Raw genomic sequence first — 20,930 nt, 5'->3', positions numbered from 1 at the left:
TCCGGAGGCAGCAATAGATTGGGAGTGGGCGGGGTAAGCCAACGGCGACCGGGCGATCCAACAGAGGCAGAGGGTGAGGGTGAGTGAAGGCATGGGGGGGGGGGGCGAGAGAGGGCTTTGGCGACCCCTGTGAAATGGTCGTTCGACCCCCAGGTTGAGAACCGCTGACTTAAGTGAATCCCTGTGGGTGTTAAATTAGCGACACGGTTGTTAAGTGAATCTGACTTTCCCACCCCCTTGACTTGGCTCGTCCAATGGTCACAAAAGGAGATCGCAGGACACTGCAACCGACATAAACGTGAGTCGGTTGAGACAAGTATCCAAATGTAGACCATGTGACCACGGGTATGCTCAAATGGTTGTAATTGTGAAAAATGGTCTCAAGTCCCTTTTTTCAGTACCACTGTAATTTCTTTTTTTTTTTTTTGTAAATATTTTTCATTTATTTTTTCAAATTTAAACATAAAAACATAACTTTCAAGAGCAAAAATCTCGATCCGGTCATAGATGGTTACCACGCTTACATTCCTTTCACAAGCTCAATTCACAATTTCCATTACATCTTTTATAAATAAACAAAAAAAGAAAAAAAAAGAAGATAAAAAAGAAATTCAAAACTTAAGAAAAAACCAATTTTACCTCAAATTTAACATTTTCATCTATATAAATCCATTATATCTATCCAAAATTAGTTTCAAATTCACTTTCACTCATTTTTACATCTGCATAACAATTCTAAACATATCTTTATTCTTCTTTACCTTATATCTTATACAAGTCATATCAAAATAATTTTTACAATATTCTAACCTCGTTAAGTGTTTACCTTACAATTTTATCACCATTTATTCTTAGTTTCAATTCAATGCCACTCCATTTTTATTATATTTTATAAAACAACATTTTATCTAATTTTAATCCTTTGACCCTTATCCTCAAATCAGTTTACCTTAGGTTTTTTTTTCTCAGTTTACATATTACACAGATTTCTCTCAAAGGCATATTTTATTTACTCCAATTTCTAATATATTTTCCACTATATCTCCCTCTAATATTTAACTATCTTCTAGCTTGTTCTATTTCAGCGGTTCTCAACCTGGGGGTCGCGACCCCTTTGGGGGTCGAACGGCCATTTCACAGGGGTCGCCAAAGCCCTCTCTCGCCCCCCCCCCACGCCTTCACTCACCCTCACTCTCTGCTCTGTTGGATCGCCGGCCATTTGCTTACCTCGCCCACTCCCAATCTATTGCTGCCTCCTGAGTCCCAGCTGATGGCTAGAGGAAAAAAAACTGTTTAAATTCTTGCCGCGGGGCTTCAAAGGGCCGCCCTATAGCCAGTGGTGGGATTCTGCCGTGCCCCTCCGCACCACTATTTATTGCCAATAAATAGTGGTGGGTGAGGGGCGGGCGAGCCAGCAATTTAACAAATGGTTCGGTGTTTTTTTGTAATTTTATTGGCCTGCAGAGCTTCAGCATAGGCTAATTAGCCCGTTGATTAGATCGGCTCCTGACTCTCAGCTGATTTGCTCTCAGCTGTTTTGCTCAGGGCTCTGCTGCTTGTTTGCAAAGAGTGCTGGAGCAATTTTTTTCCCCCTAGCTATGCTGAAAAAGGAAACTGAAAGTAAAGCAGGCTGTTGGCTTTGTTGTTGCTGCAACGTTGGAAAATTAGGCAGGCAGATTTCTTTTCTTTTTCCTCACCAAAAAAGGTAGGTGCAAACAATGGGAAATTTAGGGAAAAAGAGGAGAGTTCAAGATTTTAAAACACAAAAGAAAAAAAGCTCTATTTAACTAGGGAATTGTAATAATTGAGATACTATTAATTGTATATTGTGTTGAAAGCGGAAATGGTTAAGTTGTGGTTTGGAGGAATATGGGGAAATTATTTGGTTTATTATTATTGGTAAATATAATTAATTGATTTGTAAGAAATTGGATTGCATGGAAATAATTGGAATATTCATGTTCATATTGATTAATATACAAAAAGGTAGTTATATAACTAATTGATTTATATTAAAATGTTGAATTTATATTAAACAACTGTAATATTACATAATTAACCAATGTGAGGATGGATATAAAAATAGATGACAATGGGAAGGGGTATAATATAGAATAGAAGGGAAAAATTGAATTTGATTAAGGTTAGAGATGAGGATGAAGAGTAATATTGTTTTTTTACAAAAATAGATGAGGAATAAATATGGCAAAAAGGAAATATAGAAATTGTAAATTTAATTGAAATGACTAAACACTGTTTAAATTTGTGAACCGGCCAAATACTCTGTTCAAAGAAAATACATTGTATGTTTGTATGTGTGTTTCTAATTATTGTTATTTATTCATATTTGTTCTCTTTTATTCTTTAAAGTTTAACAATTCATTCTTTATCTTAATATCTTTATATTTGTTTGGGGTTGGCTTTCTTCCCTTTCATCTTTTTTATTGTACAGCAATCTTTCTCCTCAAACCTACCACCTCTCTCTTTTCTTTCCTTCTTACTTTCTCTTCCTCCCCCTCTTCTTCTCCTCCCTACTTCCTCTTCCTTTCTCCTTCTCCTCCTCTCTTCCTCCCTCTCTTACCCTCACTCCTACTCTAATTTCCCTTACCTTCCTTCATCCCTCTTTATTGCTGTATCCTTTTATGCATATGGACTACTCAGAGGGCTGAAAAAGTTATTTCTGACTGGTCCTCGCACTTTTGACCAGTCCTCGAACTTACGACTGTCCTCACATTTTACGTTTTTGCCCTATCTTGTCACCATGGTGAAGAGAAGCAGTTGTGAAATGAGTGACACGGTTGTTAAGAATGCTACAATGGGCATAAATGATGACCAGTCATAAGTGCGAAGACCGGTCAAAAGTGCGAGGACCTGTCAGAAATCACTTTTTTCAGCCCTCTGAGTAGTCCTTTTGTGCACATGGACTACTCAGAGGGCTGAAAAAGTTATTTTTGACTGGTCCTCGCACTTTTGACCAGATCTCGAATTTATGACTATCCTCACATTTTACATTTTTTGCCCTATCTTATCACCATGGTGAAAAGAAGCAGCTGTGAAATGAGTGACATGGTTGTTAAGAATGCTGCACGGGCATAAATGTGAGGATGGTCATAAGTGTGAGGACCAGTCAAATGTGCGAGGACCTGTCAGAAATGACTTTTTTCAGCCCTCTGAGTAGTCCCTATACATATAGCCATGGCCACCCGGTCACATGACCAGCTAGCCACACCCACCCAGTCACATGACCTCCAAACCACGCCCACAAAATAAGCCACGCCCACAGAACCAGTAGTAAAAAAATTTAGAACCCACCCCTGGTTGGGGGTCACCACAACATGAGGAACTGTATTAAAGGGTCGCGGCATTAGGAAGATTGAGAACCACTGTTCTATTTGATTAATTTTCAGCTTGATCCCCTCCAAAACACCAACTATTTAGTTGATTTTAGAATAGTTCCTCAATCTCCTCCAACTCTCCTCCTATTTGTTTGACTGTTTCCAGCATTTTGTGGGCTGATTTCCAGCGTAGTCTCCTCCTTAACTCCCTCCATTGTTTGGCTGATTTCCAGCATAGTCTCCTCCTTGACTCCTTCCATTGTTTGGCTGATTACCAGCATAGTCTCCTCCAACTCTCCTCCTATTTGTTTGGCTGTTTCCAGCATTTTGAATTAATTTCCAACGTATTTCCACTGAGTCTCAAACTCTTATCTAGTTGGTATCCATCCCACACATTTTAACTGTAATATAATTATCTGTTTTATATCATTTTTCCATCCTGCTCTTTCAATTTAAATCTCAGTATATTTCATAATAGTCATCATTTCCAACTTGTATTACCTTAATTCAAGACTAATCACTAGCATCTGTGTATCTTGTATTTTGTTCAATCAATCCTTATTCATCAGTTTAACATTTGTTTGCAAATTAAAATTAAAACGTATTACATCAAACAGTACATTTTCTTAAAATTTTCCTGCCTCAAAATATATTCTTCTTTATTATTTTTATCCCCTTGATATCATCCACTATTTTAATAGCCACCTCTTATTTTCTATTTTTATTATTTCACAACCCTTCCTGTTTTTATCCAAAAATCATATATACCTAGGCTTTTAAACTTTATCATATATACATAGGCTTTTAAACTTTACATTTCAGTTAGTCACATTTAAATTTATCCACTTTAATTCTTCCTTTTCTTCCTTTTCCTCTCTGTCCAAAGTGCTCTATTTCAAGGTTCATCAGTTCAAAGTAAAGAATTTCTGTATGTCCCTTTAAAACTTTTAAAATGTCTGATCCAAGCGTAGTGCATCAGCTTCCTGTCTTTGTTAACTACGCCACACCTAGTTTTGTCAGTCTCCATTGTTAAAATCCAAAATGTTCTTTCTTTCTTCTTTCTTCTTTCTTAAAATCATCTGGGACAGATTAGGAATCTCCAAAATCCTTATATCCAATATTAATTTCAAGTAATCCAAGGTAAAAAGCCAATTAACATGTTTCTTTTCCACCCAGAAAGGGAAATCTCTTCAATCCACTTCCCTGCTTAATCACTGCAGACTCCATGGCTATTTTGTAGTCATCCATCTGTCTATCTTCATTAGCTTCATTTTCTTTTAGAGGCATTAATTCTCAGGAATATCCATTTCTCCTCTCCACTCCAGTTAAAGGCAGAGTCAAATTTCAGAAATTTATTAATACCAAATCATCCAGTTTAAGTTTACTGCAACAAAATTCAATTTGGGTCTTTTACCCATTTTTTTTTCTTTTCAATCTTTAAGCCCCACAGTCCAGCAGCCGCTTTTAATTTTGGGGTCTTATTTTCCAATAATTCCAAATAGGTACGTTATATTGCCTGGGTTGGTGTCACTCACCCGGCTTCTTGATTTTTGCTCTTTCTTCATCTTCTTCCTCCAGCACAATCCTTGTTCCCCGTTGCCGCGGTTTCAGGGCAGCTGCCATGGCTGCCATTCCGCTGCTGCTGGCGTGAAGGAGAAGTCTCCGGCCCCGAGGAACCTGCCCGTTCCTCTCGGCCACCCAAGGCGTTCCTTCTTGTCCCCCTGTCCCTACAAGACAGGGGAGGTCCGCAGACCTATTGGCGGCAGCTTAGCAGAGGGGATTTGGCAGGGCTCAGCGGAGCTCGCCATTTCCCCGTCTGTGTCCCCGCGGCGCCAACCGGAAGTCCGGTACCACTGTAATTTCAAACCATCATTAAGTGAATGGTTGTAAGTCGAGGAACACCTGTACTCCAGAATCCAGCTGTAGCCAATGTTGCAGTGATTCTACCCTTCATCTCTCATTCTTGCAAGTTGCAATGGCTCCCTGGGAGAAGGAACCCCAGGAACCTATGGATGGAGTGGTTCCCCCCCTACTTCTGGGAACCAGGCAATAGGCAACATTGACTCACAGGGCTGGAAGGGACCTCAGAGGTCTTCTAGTCCAACCCGCTGCCCAAGACAGGAGTCCTTTCACCGTTCCGAGGTGGTTGCAATCTGAGACGTCCGATTCGGGATTCGATGCCATTCCCCACCCCATAGGATGGAGGGCAGGGGGCTGATTTGTGTTGCCTGTTTGGAGGGAAGGTGGGAGTGAGGATATGGCCTTTCCCCCCCTCCCATCCTGCCTCTGTGTCTTCTGCCAACCGGGAGCTGCCATGTTTTCCACCTTATCTGGAGGTCGTCATGGGATGGGTGACCCAGTAGTGCATTAAATCCTCTGTAATCGCTTCCGAACCGCAAAGATCAAGCAAAGTCACTTTGGCAACCCCGGTCCTTGCAACAGGAGAATTTGGGGAGGGTGATTGATGGAGACCCCAAAACCAAAGTGAATTAGACTATAAAATATAGGAGGCAGTCCTTAATCAGGATTTACCTGCGGTGGGGGGGATCCCTGAGGGTTGCAGCCAGGGGAACAAAAGGGGGGCTCTCCTGGGGAGACCCACGGACATTTGGGGTGCCAGTCAACAGAAAGGCTCAATTATAATTAGGGCTACTGGAAGAGACCCCACAAGTCATTTATTTCTTCTCTTGGCCCTAACAGCACCCCAAATTTCCAGCTGCCGGAGGACGACATGGCTCCCTGCATCCTGGTGGGGCCCGGCACTGGCATCGCCCCCTTCCGGGGTTTCTGGCAGCAACGGCAACACGAGATGAAGACAATAGGTGAGTCGGAGGAGACGGGTACTGGCCCAGAGCTGGTGGTTGCTGACGAATGTCAATCAATCAGAACAGAGCTGGAAGGGTCCTTAGAGCTCTTCTAGTCCAACTCCCTGCTTAAGCAAGAGACCATTACAGAATGACAGAACAACAGAGTTGGAAGAGACCTTGGAGGTCATCTAGTCCACTCTTAATCTGCCATTCTGTAATGGTCTCTTGCTTGAGCAGAGGGTTGGACTAGATGACCTCCAAGATCCCTTCCAACTCTGTTATTGTGTCATTCTGTAACCCCCTGTTCAAGCAAGAGACCATTACAGAATGACAGATTAAGAGTTGGAAGGGTCCCTGGAGGTCTTCTAATCCAACCCCCTACTCAAGCAGAGCCTATACAATTTTGAGACAAGTGGCGGTCCAATTTCTTCATAAAAACCTCCAGTGATGAAGCACTCACAACTTCCGGTGGCAAGCAGTTCCACTGGTCAATTGTCCTTTGTGGACGACCTTGTCTTCTTCATAGAAGATCCAATAAAAATAACACCCAAATTAATAAAAGAAATTGAGGAATTTGGAAATGTAGCTGGTCTAAAAATTAATAAGGAAAAGACTAAAATGATAACAAAAAATATAACAGCAAAACATGTAGAGAAATTAGCAAAAGATTCAGGATTACAGGTAGTCAAAAAAGTGAAATACCTAGGGATAAATATGACAGCCAGAAGTACAATGATAAAAGAGAATAACTATGGACCTGTGATCGACAACAGGAAAACCCCATTACCGTTTTAAAGAGACAGAGACTAAAATAATCCTGGGACAGAGTTTATTCTTTGCAAAGGGCCTTTCTCTCTGGAGGAGAGGAAAGACGGAAATAAAACAATTTACACGAGTTTTATAGTCTTCAGGAACATCAGAATACACGTCAATAAAGTCCCTTGGGAATCAGTTTCAGATCTTACATAACATCTTATATAACATATGTAGTACATGATCCACCCTGGAAATTCCCCAATTCCCAACAGAAATACCCCTCAAAAACATCAATTGCGTACTTCCTTTAATTAATGAGGGCAAGTTGACCCAAGAGCATATTTCCTGCAAGATATTCTCAAGAACACAGGAATTACACAGTTCCTTTCTCATGTTCTTAAATGTCAGCTAAATTATATAATCAGGTTATACAAGGTAAAATAAAGCCTTAACATGATTTTAAAATGGCGTAACTCAGGTTATGCTTTTACAGGAATAATTCTTATATTTCTCACAATCCCCAATTCTCCTCTTTATCAGTTTATTCCTGTAAATTATGAATATCCTGTAATAGTATATAAACTCCTTTCCATACAACAGGTAATTTGGCCAATGCCATGTTACCACATAAAAACATTAACTTGGAGGGAGCTTGTATCCTTAGACATGGAAAATGTAACCCTTCCTCCAAAATCCAAAACTTCTTGTATGAAGGTGTATAATTACCAAATAGCTCAGTGCATTGCTTATATAAAAATTCCATTCTATTTGTAAGGTCAATGTATTGAGGAACTATCTCATATGTATGGTTGCACTTGGCACACACCATCTCCAAAAGATGACTTAATACATATCTCAGCTTCCTCAGTGGTGTCTATTAGGGTTAGTGGTGTTTCTATAAGAGAATAACAGTGCTCGAGTTCAGTATGGAAACATAGCTGCTACCATGTTATAGGGTAACTAGGCAACACAGCCAAAATCCCCATTCCTATCCGCACCTGTAGGATAACAAACACTACCACAAAAAACCCCATTATTCCTAGTGAACTAGCCCCCCAACGTATTGTCCAAAGAGATAAAAGATTATTATCTTACCTCCAATTTGTCAATCAATCAAGGAGAACTTACATCCACTGGATACCAAAACATAGATTTACACCAATCAATAATATCTTTCCTCAATACAATCAGAAACACAACAAGAATTATTACCACTCCTAGCCAAATACAAATCCCTTCTTCCATCCATTGGTCCCCAATTGTCTAAGGTTTGTCATCAAAAAGTCAGTTTAAGAGGGTTTGCAGGTTCCGTAGCAACTGTCCTTCCATAAGGCAAAGCCACCAGTCTCTCGACTCTGGAATAGCATACCCAGCCTTGTTCCTTAGTCCTTACAGCCGACTCTGTAGTTAGCAGAACTTGGAACAGTCCTTCCCACACCGGCTGCAACTTCTTTTCAGTAATGGCTTTTATCGGACCCAGTCTCCGCTTTTGTATTCATGTGCTTGGAAATCAAGAGGTGGATTCTGTCCTTTTTACCTTAAATGAGAAAAACACTGGGACAGTCCCTGTATATATATATTTTCAGAAAAAACATATTTCAATTCTATCCTAGGCATCTCAACTTTCCCCGCATATATGGCAATCCAAACATCATTTCATACATAGATATCCCCAGATCTTTCCTAGGACTAGTTCTTATTCTTAATAGAGCTAAAGGCAAACACTTCGTCCAAGGTAGTTGAAGCTCTAACATTAATTTTTATAACATAGATTTACTTATCTGATTAGCACATTCACAACGCCCTGTAGAACTTGGCGTGAACAATAAATGTAGTTGCCAATCAATTCCTAATTGTTCCATAACCTTCATCACCTGGACAATGAAATGTGTACCCCATCACTATCAATAAGATCAACCAATGCATATTTGGGTATTATTCGCTCCAATATGATTTAACAATCATCTGAGCACCTGTCTTTATACAAAGAAAGGCTTCAAACCATCCAGTAAAATAATCCACTATTATTATTACATATATCAATGGTCACACCACCGGCATTTCAATGTAATCTACTTGGATTCATTGAAAAGGCCAAATGGTCAAATCTCTACATGTTTTTTTTTACATACACAATGTATTCATTTCCGTACCATTTGTATAACTATTGTATACATACCCCTAGACACATATATGCATATACATTTAATAAAATCAATAAGTGCTTGCGTTCCCCAATGGGTTCCCTCATGCACTCATTCAATCACATTCCACATCACAGCTTTAGTAAAAATTTGCACCCCATTCTTAGTAATCCATTTCCCATTCACTTACACACCCCTTCATCCACTATTTGTATAATATCAAGTTTAGAAGGATCCTCAGCTGCCTTTAAAACAGCTGTGATAAGTTCCACCTGTTGCAATTCCTTTTACTAAATATCAACCCCCTTTCAATCCAGATTATCCCAAAAGTATGTAAGTTACCATAAGCATAGTTTAAATCAGCATGAATATTCCCTACCTCATTAATTAATATGTGCAATGCTTACAATAAAGCAAAAACCTCACATGTCTGCACTGACCATTCAAACGGTAACTTTCCAGCTTCCAATATCTCAGTAGCGTCTCCATTCACAACTGCATAACCATTCAGTCTCATCCCATTCTCAATTCGGGAAAACCCATTTATTTTTTTTTTGAATTTTTTTTTGAATTTGTATACCGCCCTTCTCCCTGAGGACTCAGGGCGGTGAACAGCCAAGTAAAAACATCAAGTACAAATATTAAAATACAATTAAAAATATATATAAATTTGGCCCCATTAATTAAAAACCATAAACAAAACAATTAAAAACACTTAAAAAATTAGGCCAGCCTGGCTTGCTGGAAAAGGAAGGTTTTAAGGGCACGGCGGAAGGCACTGAGGTCTTGGATTCTCCTTATCTCTGGGGGCAATTGATTCCAGAGGGTAGGTGCTGATCTGTCCCCGTCCACACACACACACAAACACAGCCAGCCGAGGGTTAAGGAAACACTTTGGAACGCACCCAGGTCTTATCTCCAACTTGGCAGCGATTTACACACCGTCTGCCAAGTGCCTTTATTTTCACAGAAAAACAAAAAGACAAATACTCAGCTTCCAAATGTCCGACAACAATAAATCTTTCTCTCCGCAGTTCCGAACGAGGCTTTAGTGACTATCCAAGGTTAGTTTTGTTCGTCACAAGGATCACTGACCACTACCCTCTATTATATAGTCTCTGGGGTGTGGTCCAGTGACTCAGTTCTAATCCCTAGCACGCCTTCTGAGCTGCTGCAATCGTTTATCACGCCTTCGGAGGCGTGCGTCCAGGAATGATGTTTCTCCGTCACTCTGATCCGAGCCACCTGTCTCCCTGCTAATCTCCTCTCCCTCGGCCGGCACCTGAGACAATGCCAGAGGGGAGGGGCCTGGAGAGGGAGGCCTGGCTGACTCCTCTTCCTCATGCTCGGAGCTTTCTTCCTCCGATGGGACAGGCTCACAGGGCGGGGCCACAACAGGTGCCCCCATAGAGAAGGCCCTCCCCCTGGGGGTCACCAGCCTGCACTGTTTGGCTGATGGCACCCCGAGGAGGCCCTCTCTGTGGGAGTGCACGGGTCGATGGGAGGTCGTCGGTGGCAGCAGGCGGTCTCGAAGATAGCTAGGCCCTATGCCATGGAGTGCTTTAAAGGTGATAACCAACACCTTGAAGCGCACCCGGAAGACCACCGGGAGCCAGTCCAGCTCACGCAGGAGCGGTGTTACATGGGAGCGCCATGCTGCTCCCGTCACTACCCGCGCTGCTGCGTTCTGGACCAGCTGGAGCCTCCAGGTGCTCTTCAAGGGGAGCCCCATGTAGAGAGCGTTGCAGTAGTCAAGGCGAGAGGTGACGAGGGCATGAGTGACTGTGCACAGGGAATCCCGATCAAGAAAGGGCCGCAACTGGCGAATCAGGCGAACCTGACAAAAGGTCCCCCTGGTTACAGCCGTCAGATGTTCCTCCAAGGACAGCTGCGTATCCAGGAGGACTCCCAGATTGCGAGCCCTCTCTGTGGGGGCCAACGACTCACCCCCAATAGTCAGTGATGGAGTCAACTGACTATATCGGGATGCCGGGAGCCACAGCCACTCAGTCTTGGAAGGGTTGAGCTTGAGCCTGTTCCTCCCCATCCAGATCCGCACAGCCTCCAGGCACTGGGACATCACTTCAAGGACATCGTTGGGGTGGCCATTAATTCATAACCACACCATTTCGTTCCACATCGTCCCATCTCTCTCTCCTGACAGGAATTCAACTAAATTTAAATTCCTATTGGTCAAGAGAACCAAACTCTCTTGAGACAATTTTAAAAACCTAGCATTTGTGCACCACCTTTTAGTTCCCAGTCCACATGCGAACTAACACTCCTTTGGCTATACCGTCTTCCACTACTACAGACAAGTGGAAATTTTTTCCTTAAACCAGGCAAACATAACACTGGAGCAACACTATATTATTACTTTCTTCAACTCTTCAAACCCTTCTTCCAAACAACTTAGTTTGAAATTAACTATCAATAAATCAATAAAGTCTCAATAAATACTCAACTCTCCCCACTTCAGAGGAATCACACCTCTATCACAAATTAGCTAAACTATTTCCACAAGCTTCAAAGAAATGCAAGCTTAATCTAAATTCACAAGTCTAAACCACAAGTCTATACAGACTAACTTACAAGTAACTTCCTAGCTAACCAGACCAAAAATCCATCTTTACCTTCTACCAGTAATTCTTCCCTCAAGGGAACATCCCTACCTGGATAACACTAAGCTAAAATAACATAGTCAACTATTCCCCAGACTATCCAGTATCCAGTATCTAGAAATCTCCTTCTCAGCATTCAAAATCATTCAAAATGCACAGACATAAAAACACAAAAGAGGGTAATAAAAAAAACTTCAAAAAGCAAAAGAAAATCACCTAATAGAGGTACTCCGGGTCTCTACTCCCAAAAATAATTGTTTCAAACTTTCAATGTCACTTCTCTATTATATAGATTTATTTAAACACCTCAAACATTTCACAAACAAAAATAAAATCAAAACTCAGAGCAGGACAGGAAATACATCTGCATAGCTGCCAATGCAGTCAGAAACAATGCAGGATCAAATCACCCATCCGCCCCTCCTTTTTCTCAGACAAACTCAGCAAAGGAAAAAAAAATGTGTAAAAGGGAAAACAAACCGCACCTCCCCCCCCTTTTCCTACTTCTCTTGTTCAGAACAAAAAGAAACAGGAAATATAGGGAGGAAAAATACTACTCCTGTCTCCATTTAACATCGTAAATACCTCTTCCTAATCCTACTTCTCCATAGGATCTCTCTCATCTCTCACTTGCTCATTCAAACACTTGCTATTACAACATAACAACAACTACAACAACAAACTCTTGCCACTCACTATTTCAATATACAAAGGGAGATTTCTCAGGGGTTCAACGCACAGGCATTCACAAATATCAGGATCACCTTACCACCTCCATTTAAGGGCTTACCACACACACTCATATTTATTCTGCAATCAGACCTTTTAGTGTATTCCAACACACACATGCCTTCTCCCTGCCAATTAGTCAGCATAAATACTTCAGAGAGCTTTATTATCATTCTCAGTATTATTATTTTTTTACAAGACAATGAGCTCTATTGCCTAAACAACTCTCATTACACACACATACCATTTAACAACATTTGCAAACCTGGAATAAAACCTGGGAAGGTTCCATCCCTTCAGATACCCATTTCATTTTCATCCTTGACATCTTGTAGCCTATTCCTCAAGCAGTGGAAAACTTCAGGATGCGGTTTTTAATCAAAAACTTGATTTCGGGCCCTAACCACCATCCGTCCTCCACAGCTCCAAGCTCAGGCCAAGAAAGTCACTTAATTAGCCGGCACACACATATCACTATCACATCACATTAATCAAAGACAAAATATTCGCGTTCAACCTCAGGTAGGAAGAACAATAACCCTTCCTTACTACATTCCTACAGAGCTTTTTGCCTCATCCAAGAACGAGAAAGATCTGTATACCAAGCTCACATCCCAGAAGAGACAATGCATCCCTCCCAAGCAGATTAAGACCTACTTCTGGAACAAATATCACATCCAAACGTATAATACACTTTCCACAACTCAATTGCACATTCTTCACCAATGGCACATCAAAAGGTATACCCTTGACACCCCTTATCTTAATAGTTACACCTGTGGGATGCACTCCTCTAGGCAATTTACAAATAGAGGTTCTAGTCGCACCCGTATCTATTAGACAGACATGATCTTCCTCTTCTGGACCCACTAATCATCCTCTTCTCAGGACAAGTTCTAGCAAAATGCCTCTCCTTTACACACACAAAGCACTTTTTGCTTTCCAATCCACCAACACTAGGCTTTTTTCCACTGGAGTAATCCTCTCCCAATTCCAGGACACTGTCGCCACATTGCAACAGAAGTTTCACAAAACCTTTTCCTCTTCCACCTAACTCCTTTCCCTCTCCTGTCTGTTGCAACCCAGACACCATCATTTGACTTTTCTTTCTTTCTTTCTTTTTCTCTTCTAGTCTTGGCCTCGTCCCTATTCACATAGACCTTTTGAGCTTCTTTCAACAGAGCAGCAATATCAGTAGTAGCTTCTGTATGTCTAGCCATGATTTCGTCACAAATTTCATTTTCATTAAGGACTCATAAGCCGGCGTTTCAGGAGAAAGACCAGTGTGCTTATTCAAATTGTCCTTAATATTTTCCAGAAACACAGACGGTGTTTCTTCCCACAACTGTTCCACCTCAAAGACCTTTGTTAGAGTTTCTTCCTTGAGGTACAGCTGTCTTAACTCCCTCCATTAGCTCCCGATCGGCTAAATTATTATTATTCCAACCAGGATCAACTAATGGAGACTTAACATCGGCAGCAACGGGCTGAGCAGCCCCCACTTGGATTTTATCCCAAAAAAGCCATAGCTGCCTTTCGAATTTGTGACCTCTCCTCAGGGGAGAACAAATAACCCAATATATGCTGTAACTCGACAAAAGTATATAGATTGGGTCCCAGGAATAAATCCAATGACTCAGACAACTTGATCAAATCCGCCTGTAAAGATGGCATGTTTCTTTTATAATCTTCCAGATCAGAAGATGTCAAAGACACATTCACAAAAGTTGCAATACCATTCGGCATTCCTCTTAAAGGAAACATTCCTTTAGTTTGTGAACATGTAACACGAGGAGAAGTGGATGGATTCTGTTTCACAGTTACTAACAATTCACCCAACTCCTTCTCCAGCTGCCTATATTACTGCCCTGCCAAAGTCTCTTCCTTTCTGCTCCCAGCAGCAACATCAATTCCACCCACAACTTGGATTATACGAAGGAGGGGGAGGTGAGCATGTAGCATAAACTAAAGGATCCCAGCCTTCCTCTTCTTCTTCCTTCCCATACAAAACTCTAGAACTTCTCGGGGAGAAGGGTCAAACTACTGAACATGGAACTGAGGTTCAACATATAACAATTGAGCTTTCAACTTCTTTTTTTTTTCACCAAAACGTTCTTCAAAGCATTGATCCAATATGGGTCTGACTCCCCAAACTTACTCCACTATAATTAGGCTGTATCAACACAAACGTCAGCCAAACCTCCTTACAATAATTAATCATAGTCACCTTATCTAATATCTTTGTATAAGCTTTCAACCAATCCTCTGACCACTGTGTTAACAATTTCCCTAATTTTTGGACCTTTGGTCCAAAAAATAAAAGATTTGGAAAAATGGGGAAAATTGTCATTGTTGGGGAGAATTGCAGCAATAAAATCAAATATACTGCCAAGACTCCTTTATTTATTCCAAACAATCCCAATAAAATTAGATAAGAAATTTTTTAGCAATTTGGATAAAATAACTACAAAATTTGTGTGGGAGGGGAAAAAATCAAGAATTAAATTAAGTATACTACATGATGACAAAACTAGAGGCAGATTTGGACTCCCGGCATGGGAAAAATATTATAAAGCCTCAAGTTTAACATGGATTAGAGAATGGGTAACCCTGGAAAATCAAAGATTATTAAATTTAGAGGGTCACGATTTAATGAAGGGATGGCATGCCTTTTTATGGAGTCCCAGAAATAAAATATTCAAACATTTTAATAACCATATTATTAGGAAATAATAAGGAATTAATTGACATATGGCAAAAGATAAAAAGCAAACATTTTATGAAAGTTCCTGGCTGGTTATCAACGATAGAAGCAATAACTCATGCCAATTTATTAGTAAAACAAAAACTGTTAAGATACAGAGAAATATTAGATTCACAAGGAGTATTGAAAACAAGGGAAGAACTTAATGAACAAGTGTGGGAATGCAGTGGCCATAGTACATGTATAGACCAGTTTAACTGGTTGGACACTTGTATGGAGCTTAGCACCGAAATAATCAAACTATGAAAAGCGGGTTCATATGGATACTCTCTGAAGGGCCCTATTTTGTTCTCTCTTTGTTTTTAACATAGACTGTATTTGAAAAGATAAGAGACATCTCTTTGCGAAACATTCCTGAGGGCTGAGGTAATCTCTGACGAGGAGATGGGCCTCTCGCCTGGTAGTAACTGGCACCAAATAGCCAGAGTTAAGTTTTGTTTTTACCTTAAGTATCGCTTTCCTAGAAATCACGTGATTTACTGTAATAGGTAAGAATGTGAAACTTATATTGGAAAATATATGGATGTTTTTCTATCTCTTGTATGTAATATGAGATGTGTAGCCATAATAACGCCTTCTGATGACGCTGTATTTTGATAACTAATAAAAGAGGGTGACGGAGTCAGCTCGGGGCTCTCTCATCCCGAGAAAACACCTGTCCTTGTGTTTTTTCCTAATCTGGACTCATGAGAAGCCCACCAGGATGATTCCAACATATGGTGACCCCGACGTGATTCATGGATCGAGCACGTCTCTTGGCACCCTCATACTCATTCGGCTGGAAGAGCCTCTGCAAACCAGGGCCGGTCGTCGGCGAACGAAGCACCCTCCCATAATCGTGAGTATGGGGGCAGAATTCTCTAAGCCTCAGGTTACGCACCTCCACGAACTTAGAGAATTGGCCAAGTCCTCAATCATTGTTTTAAAAAGATAACGGGAAAGTCCTGCCCGTGAAAAGATTTTGATTTACCTTCTAAAATACTTTTGGCAATAAAAGGGCTCTTTAAAAGTGAATATGTGGAGACAGATGGGAACATGCCTCCACGAACCTCCCCAGCCCTTAAAAAATTTTTGCACTCTGGAGATTAGTTATAGAGTGTTTAATGATACATTAAAAAAATAAATAAATAAATAATAAAAAGCCTTCAGGACACTGTTAATAGTTCCTTTTCAGACTTTGTTGAGAGACTTCAAGTTGCGATCTCGCGTTAAATCACCCACGCAGACGCACGGCATGAAATTAAACATCAGCTCATTCTGAAGGAGTCAGTTACACCCCCACTAAGCAGAATTTAAAGAAACAGTTAGACAAAAAGAAGGGGGATGGAATATAGAATAAATTCTTGAATTGCTTTCAGTCTGTCTACCGGCTGCAACTTTGCACATTTATTTGGCAGATATGATTAAAGTGTGTCAGGATCATCGTATAGATGACATTTTAATTGGAACACAAAAAATACAACCTAATTGGCTTTTTGAAAATACAAAATGATTTATGTGTAAATGAATTGCACATTGCCCCAGAGAAAATACAGCTGTACACTTCTTATCTGTATAGGGCATAAACTATGTGCAATCTCTTTCTGCTCCGGCTAAAGTTACCCAAAGTTAAATTTGCAACAATTACTGGGTACTATTAATTGGGACTGCTCATATTTCTCTTTACCTATGCATTTACTTAGTCCATTATTTGAGTTATTGACTAAAAGAAAAAGCTAGGAGATTTAATTCTGTTTTAGAACAGCAAAAAGTACATTGCTTTATTTGTCTCATTACCATCTAAAAATCTTTTACCCTTTATTTAAGCTATTGCTGAAATTATAACCTTGGGGCGTATGCCAGACTGTCGAAGAAATGGAACTGATCTAATAAATATTATTCTTTCTATCTCAAAATCTGACTTTCACTTTTATCTTCAGAATAATTCATCTCTTCAGTGTGCTCTAACTGACTTTGTAGGCTGTATTTCATATCATTTGCCTAAAGATCCTAGGTTTACTTGCTTAATGATTTTCTCCAGAGGAGCCATTGCTTACAAGGATACTCATGACGACATCTGGAAAGAATCTTACACTAATTGTCTGCGACTATCTTAGCTTTCACACTTTTTCTCAACAAGCTTTTAATTTGATCTCTGACTCTCAGTATGTTTCTCAGGCTGAATAAATAAATAAATAAATAAATAAATTGTTTATTGTTCTTCCCACCCGGGGTTTAGCAGGAAATAAAATTAGAGCCTGTCTAAATGGGAAGACTCAGATAATTTGAACTAATCAACTTGAAGTGATTTCTGTTAAAAATATTTTGTTGATGCGTATCTATAATGATAGTGTGTGGAATTGATATGCTTGGCTGGCCAGCAAAAATTAACTGGGTTTGAACTTGAAACTGTGGAAAACCGGGCAATGGTTATGGGTCCATATCACTTTTTGTGATTATGACTGTTGCCTGAATTTTTTCACTGTTTTGGGAATAAACTAGTTCATTGAAATAATTTGAATGACTGATTCGCATGAAGGATGTATTATACAAAAGGTCTGATTGCAGTACAGATGTGAATGGGTGTGTATTGGATTGCATGAAATGTAATTTTGTGTATAACCACTTTTTTTCTTTTCTCTCCCTGCCCTCCGAGGAGAAGGGAGGCTTGGTCTGTTTTAAAATTTTTTTCCTTTCCCTCACCCCCTCCTTTTTTTCCCTGGGAGATGAGAGGCACGAAAGGGGGGGGGCTACTTTGTACTTTTAACCATTTTTTTTTCTCTCAGAGAGCCAGCCAGAGAAAGGCGGGAGTGAAAGGGTGATATCTGATACCTGCCTTTGCAGAGCACTGTCTTGGCTCAGAATGCAATACCTTCTTTTTCCTTCTGGAAATTTTTGACGTTTCAAATACTTTCATACCCAATTCTATTTCAGAGCATTGACTCAAAATACTCCTTAATGTTTTTATGTCTACATGCATTTTGCATACTTAACAGATGGCATGTTTGTTCTTTGTTTGTCTGTTGTTTGTTTGTTTATTTGTTTGTTTCTTCGTCAGCAGCATAAACTGCTGCCATTTTTAGGAATTATCACAGAGATGAGTTAGAAGTTACAATATGTAGAAAAAGAGATAAAATACATAGGACATTTAATTAATGAAAGAAGATAATACCTGAAGAGTTCAGGAAATTTTTAGGATTGACTGGATATTGTAGGCTGTGAATAGATAATTGTGCTATTTTGAATAAAGACTGGTATGCAAAGAACCCAGTGTTACAGGGAATGTAAGAGAGAGTTAGTAAGAAAAGCAGAAAGTTGACTTTTGGAAGTATGCTTGTTTACAAGGAGATTTAGAAGGACAATCAGATATTGGTGCAGAGAAGGAGTTGAATTGTTTAAGAGAAAGTTGGTTTGCGCAGACTTGGGCTGGCTTGGAAGTCAGAATGGCAATGGGAGAAGGACTTGAATGTTTAGTGTTATAAGGAGATTTGTTTATTGGAAGGTTATAGATGTTGTGGGTAGCGGAGACAGAGATTGGAAGAGGGAAATGACAAAGCTGCAACTGCGCTCATGGTTATATCTTCCATCACACCATGGGACAGTCATGCCTATTTTCATCAAAATAAAAAAAAGCATTAGCGAAACAATTTGGTCTCACGGCAGCTGAAGCGACTGCCATCATACAACAATGTCCTGCAGCTGAAGCGACTGCCATCATACAACAATGTCCTACCTGTAGTCAACAAGCTCATTCTATTCCTATGGGTGTAAAATCTAGAGGACTCAAAGCTTGTGAAAATTGGCAAATGTATGTGACTCAATACCTTTCCTTTGCCCCATGGAAATATTTGCATGTTTCCTTGGATACTTATTCAGGATTTATTATTGGCATTCCCAAAAAGGGGGGAAGCAACCAAACATGTAATAAATCATTGTATTCGGACTTCTGCATCGATGGGACGCCCAATTGAAATTAAAACTGACAATGGATCTACTACACCAGTACTGCCTTTGCAGACTTTTGTAACAAGTGGTCCATCACACACAAATTTGGCTTATAAAATTGAAAGAGGAAAAATGCCTCGGCCTCCCAGCCATGCAAAACAAACTCAATCTTTGTTTATATACTTTGAACTTCCTTAACCTGACTGGACAGCCTCCCACATCTGCTGCGACCCGTCATTTTTCTGCTTATCCATCAGCTGCCCTAAAACCGAAGGTCTATTTCCACCAACTACCTGATCCTGCCTGGAAAGGACCTGCTGACCTTATTACCTGGAGCCATGGATATGCTGCTGTCCAGGACAATGATCGCATCATTTGGATCCCCAAAAGACACGTAAGACCATTTCATTTACAACAAAAAGAAGGAGAAACCCCTGTGCTGAGACAGCAACAGACTCTTAACGCACGGTGGTGACCATCAGCTTTGCAGGACTACACCGGAAGCTAGTCCCCTGAGCACAGCGGAAGATTCATCAGGAGGAAATTACCTTCATATTGTACATATACATTTTAACACTTTCTTACACATACTAATGTTAGTAGAATTGTTTTTCTAATTTTGCTAGTAATTTTGTTTCACACGTATAAGTGACTATGATTTGTTTATGGCTTTGGACATTGTTAGCTTTGGGACTCTCATGTGACCATGTAAGGAACATCAAATCCCCACATACATACACTTCAAGTCAAGTACGCTCCCGTCAAAAACGCATTGTCTATGCACAAGCTCCTTACTTTCTACCTAAATCTACTCCACCACCTAAGGTTCCCATATTGACATTTCCAGCTGAGGGGGGAGTGAATAAGAACAATGGGCCTCTGTAACAATTGCATAAAAGAGACTATATATCATGGATTCTGGAATTAAGTCACAATCTTGCATCTATTGCCCCTACATCTCATGATCCTTCTTGTCAGCAGCCTCTACATTCAATCATGATGGGACAGTAAAAGACATTCAAATAGCTGCTAATTGGACAAACTCCACTACTCCTATTTTTCAAACCACACCCACCACTGACACTGGGTGGCTCATTAAAAACTCAGATATCCAGAGACATCGTGCCCAATCTCGGGTGGCAATGAACTATCGGGATCTTCATTTCACTCACATTGTTGTACCTATGTATCTGATTATCAATATAACATCACTCACACCATAGAAAATATGGAAAACTTGATCAAAAAATAATCCCTTATCATCCAATGGATCTGGCGCCATTGACATCTGGGCTGCTCTTTGGTCATGGCTCCCGGATGGTTCTTGGTTGAAATTAATTATGCCAAATATTGTATCTATAATTGTACTGCTTGTTTTGCTTTGTTGCTGCATCCAATGTCTCCCCTCCCTTCTGCAAATATGCAAAGGTTTTATTCCCTCCAATAGGAAGGACGTCCTGATAAGTGAAACCAAAGCCCTTCTGGAACTGGAGGAACAAATCAGGTGTGGTCAGAGGAGGTGCTCGGGACTTGCAAGATAGGGCTTCCAGGATAACTCAGAGATTACAAACTCCTGACATGTGGTTTTCTTGGGTGCCTGAAACCGGATGGATTTACAATTTGTGTGAGCGATTTGTGGAAATGTATAACTGGAATACACCCCAGAAACATGATGGCCTACCTCGCTTGACATCTCCTGGCCACTTTTCCACTAACTTTGTTCACCTTAATAAAAGGATGGGTGACCTAAAAACATTTGCAGAAACCAGATGGCTGAAGAACATATTATCTACTGTACTCATGATTATTGCTTTGCTTATTTCTGTATGTTGTACTATTCAATATATTCA

General features: G+C 40.3%; 1 protein-coding gene across 3 annotated transcripts in view; it reads left to right on the top strand.

Moving 5' to 3' along the window:
• Positions 1-20,930, top strand: part of NOS3 (nitric oxide synthase 3) — a 48,234-nt gene that overhangs the window by 23,793 nt on the left and 3,511 nt on the right. Inside the window, exons 22-23 of one of the 3 annotated variants that reach the window (XM_070944603.1) lie at positions 6,036-6,157; positions 10,511-10,530. In XM_070944603.1, coding sequence (XP_070800704.1) covers positions 6,036-6,157; positions 10,511-10,530 — 142 coding nt within the window. Of the gene's footprint in view, positions 1-6,035; positions 6,162-10,510; positions 10,531-18,406; positions 18,420-20,930 lie in introns of all 3 variants that reach the window. The other 2 variants (XM_070944604.1, XM_070944602.1) reach the window with 2 other exon arrangements.

Source organism: Pituophis catenifer, unplaced genomic scaffold (genome assembly GCF_029215685.1).
Source record: "Pituophis catenifer annectens isolate HBS135680 unplaced genomic scaffold, rPitCat1.0.hap2 SCAF_5, whole genome shotgun sequence".
In the NCBI taxonomy this organism is placed as follows: domain Eukaryota; kingdom Metazoa; phylum Chordata; class Lepidosauria; order Squamata; family Colubridae; genus Pituophis; species Pituophis catenifer.
The sequence above is the reverse complement of the archived record's forward strand: the minus strand, read 5'-3'. Positions and strand labels throughout refer to the sequence as shown.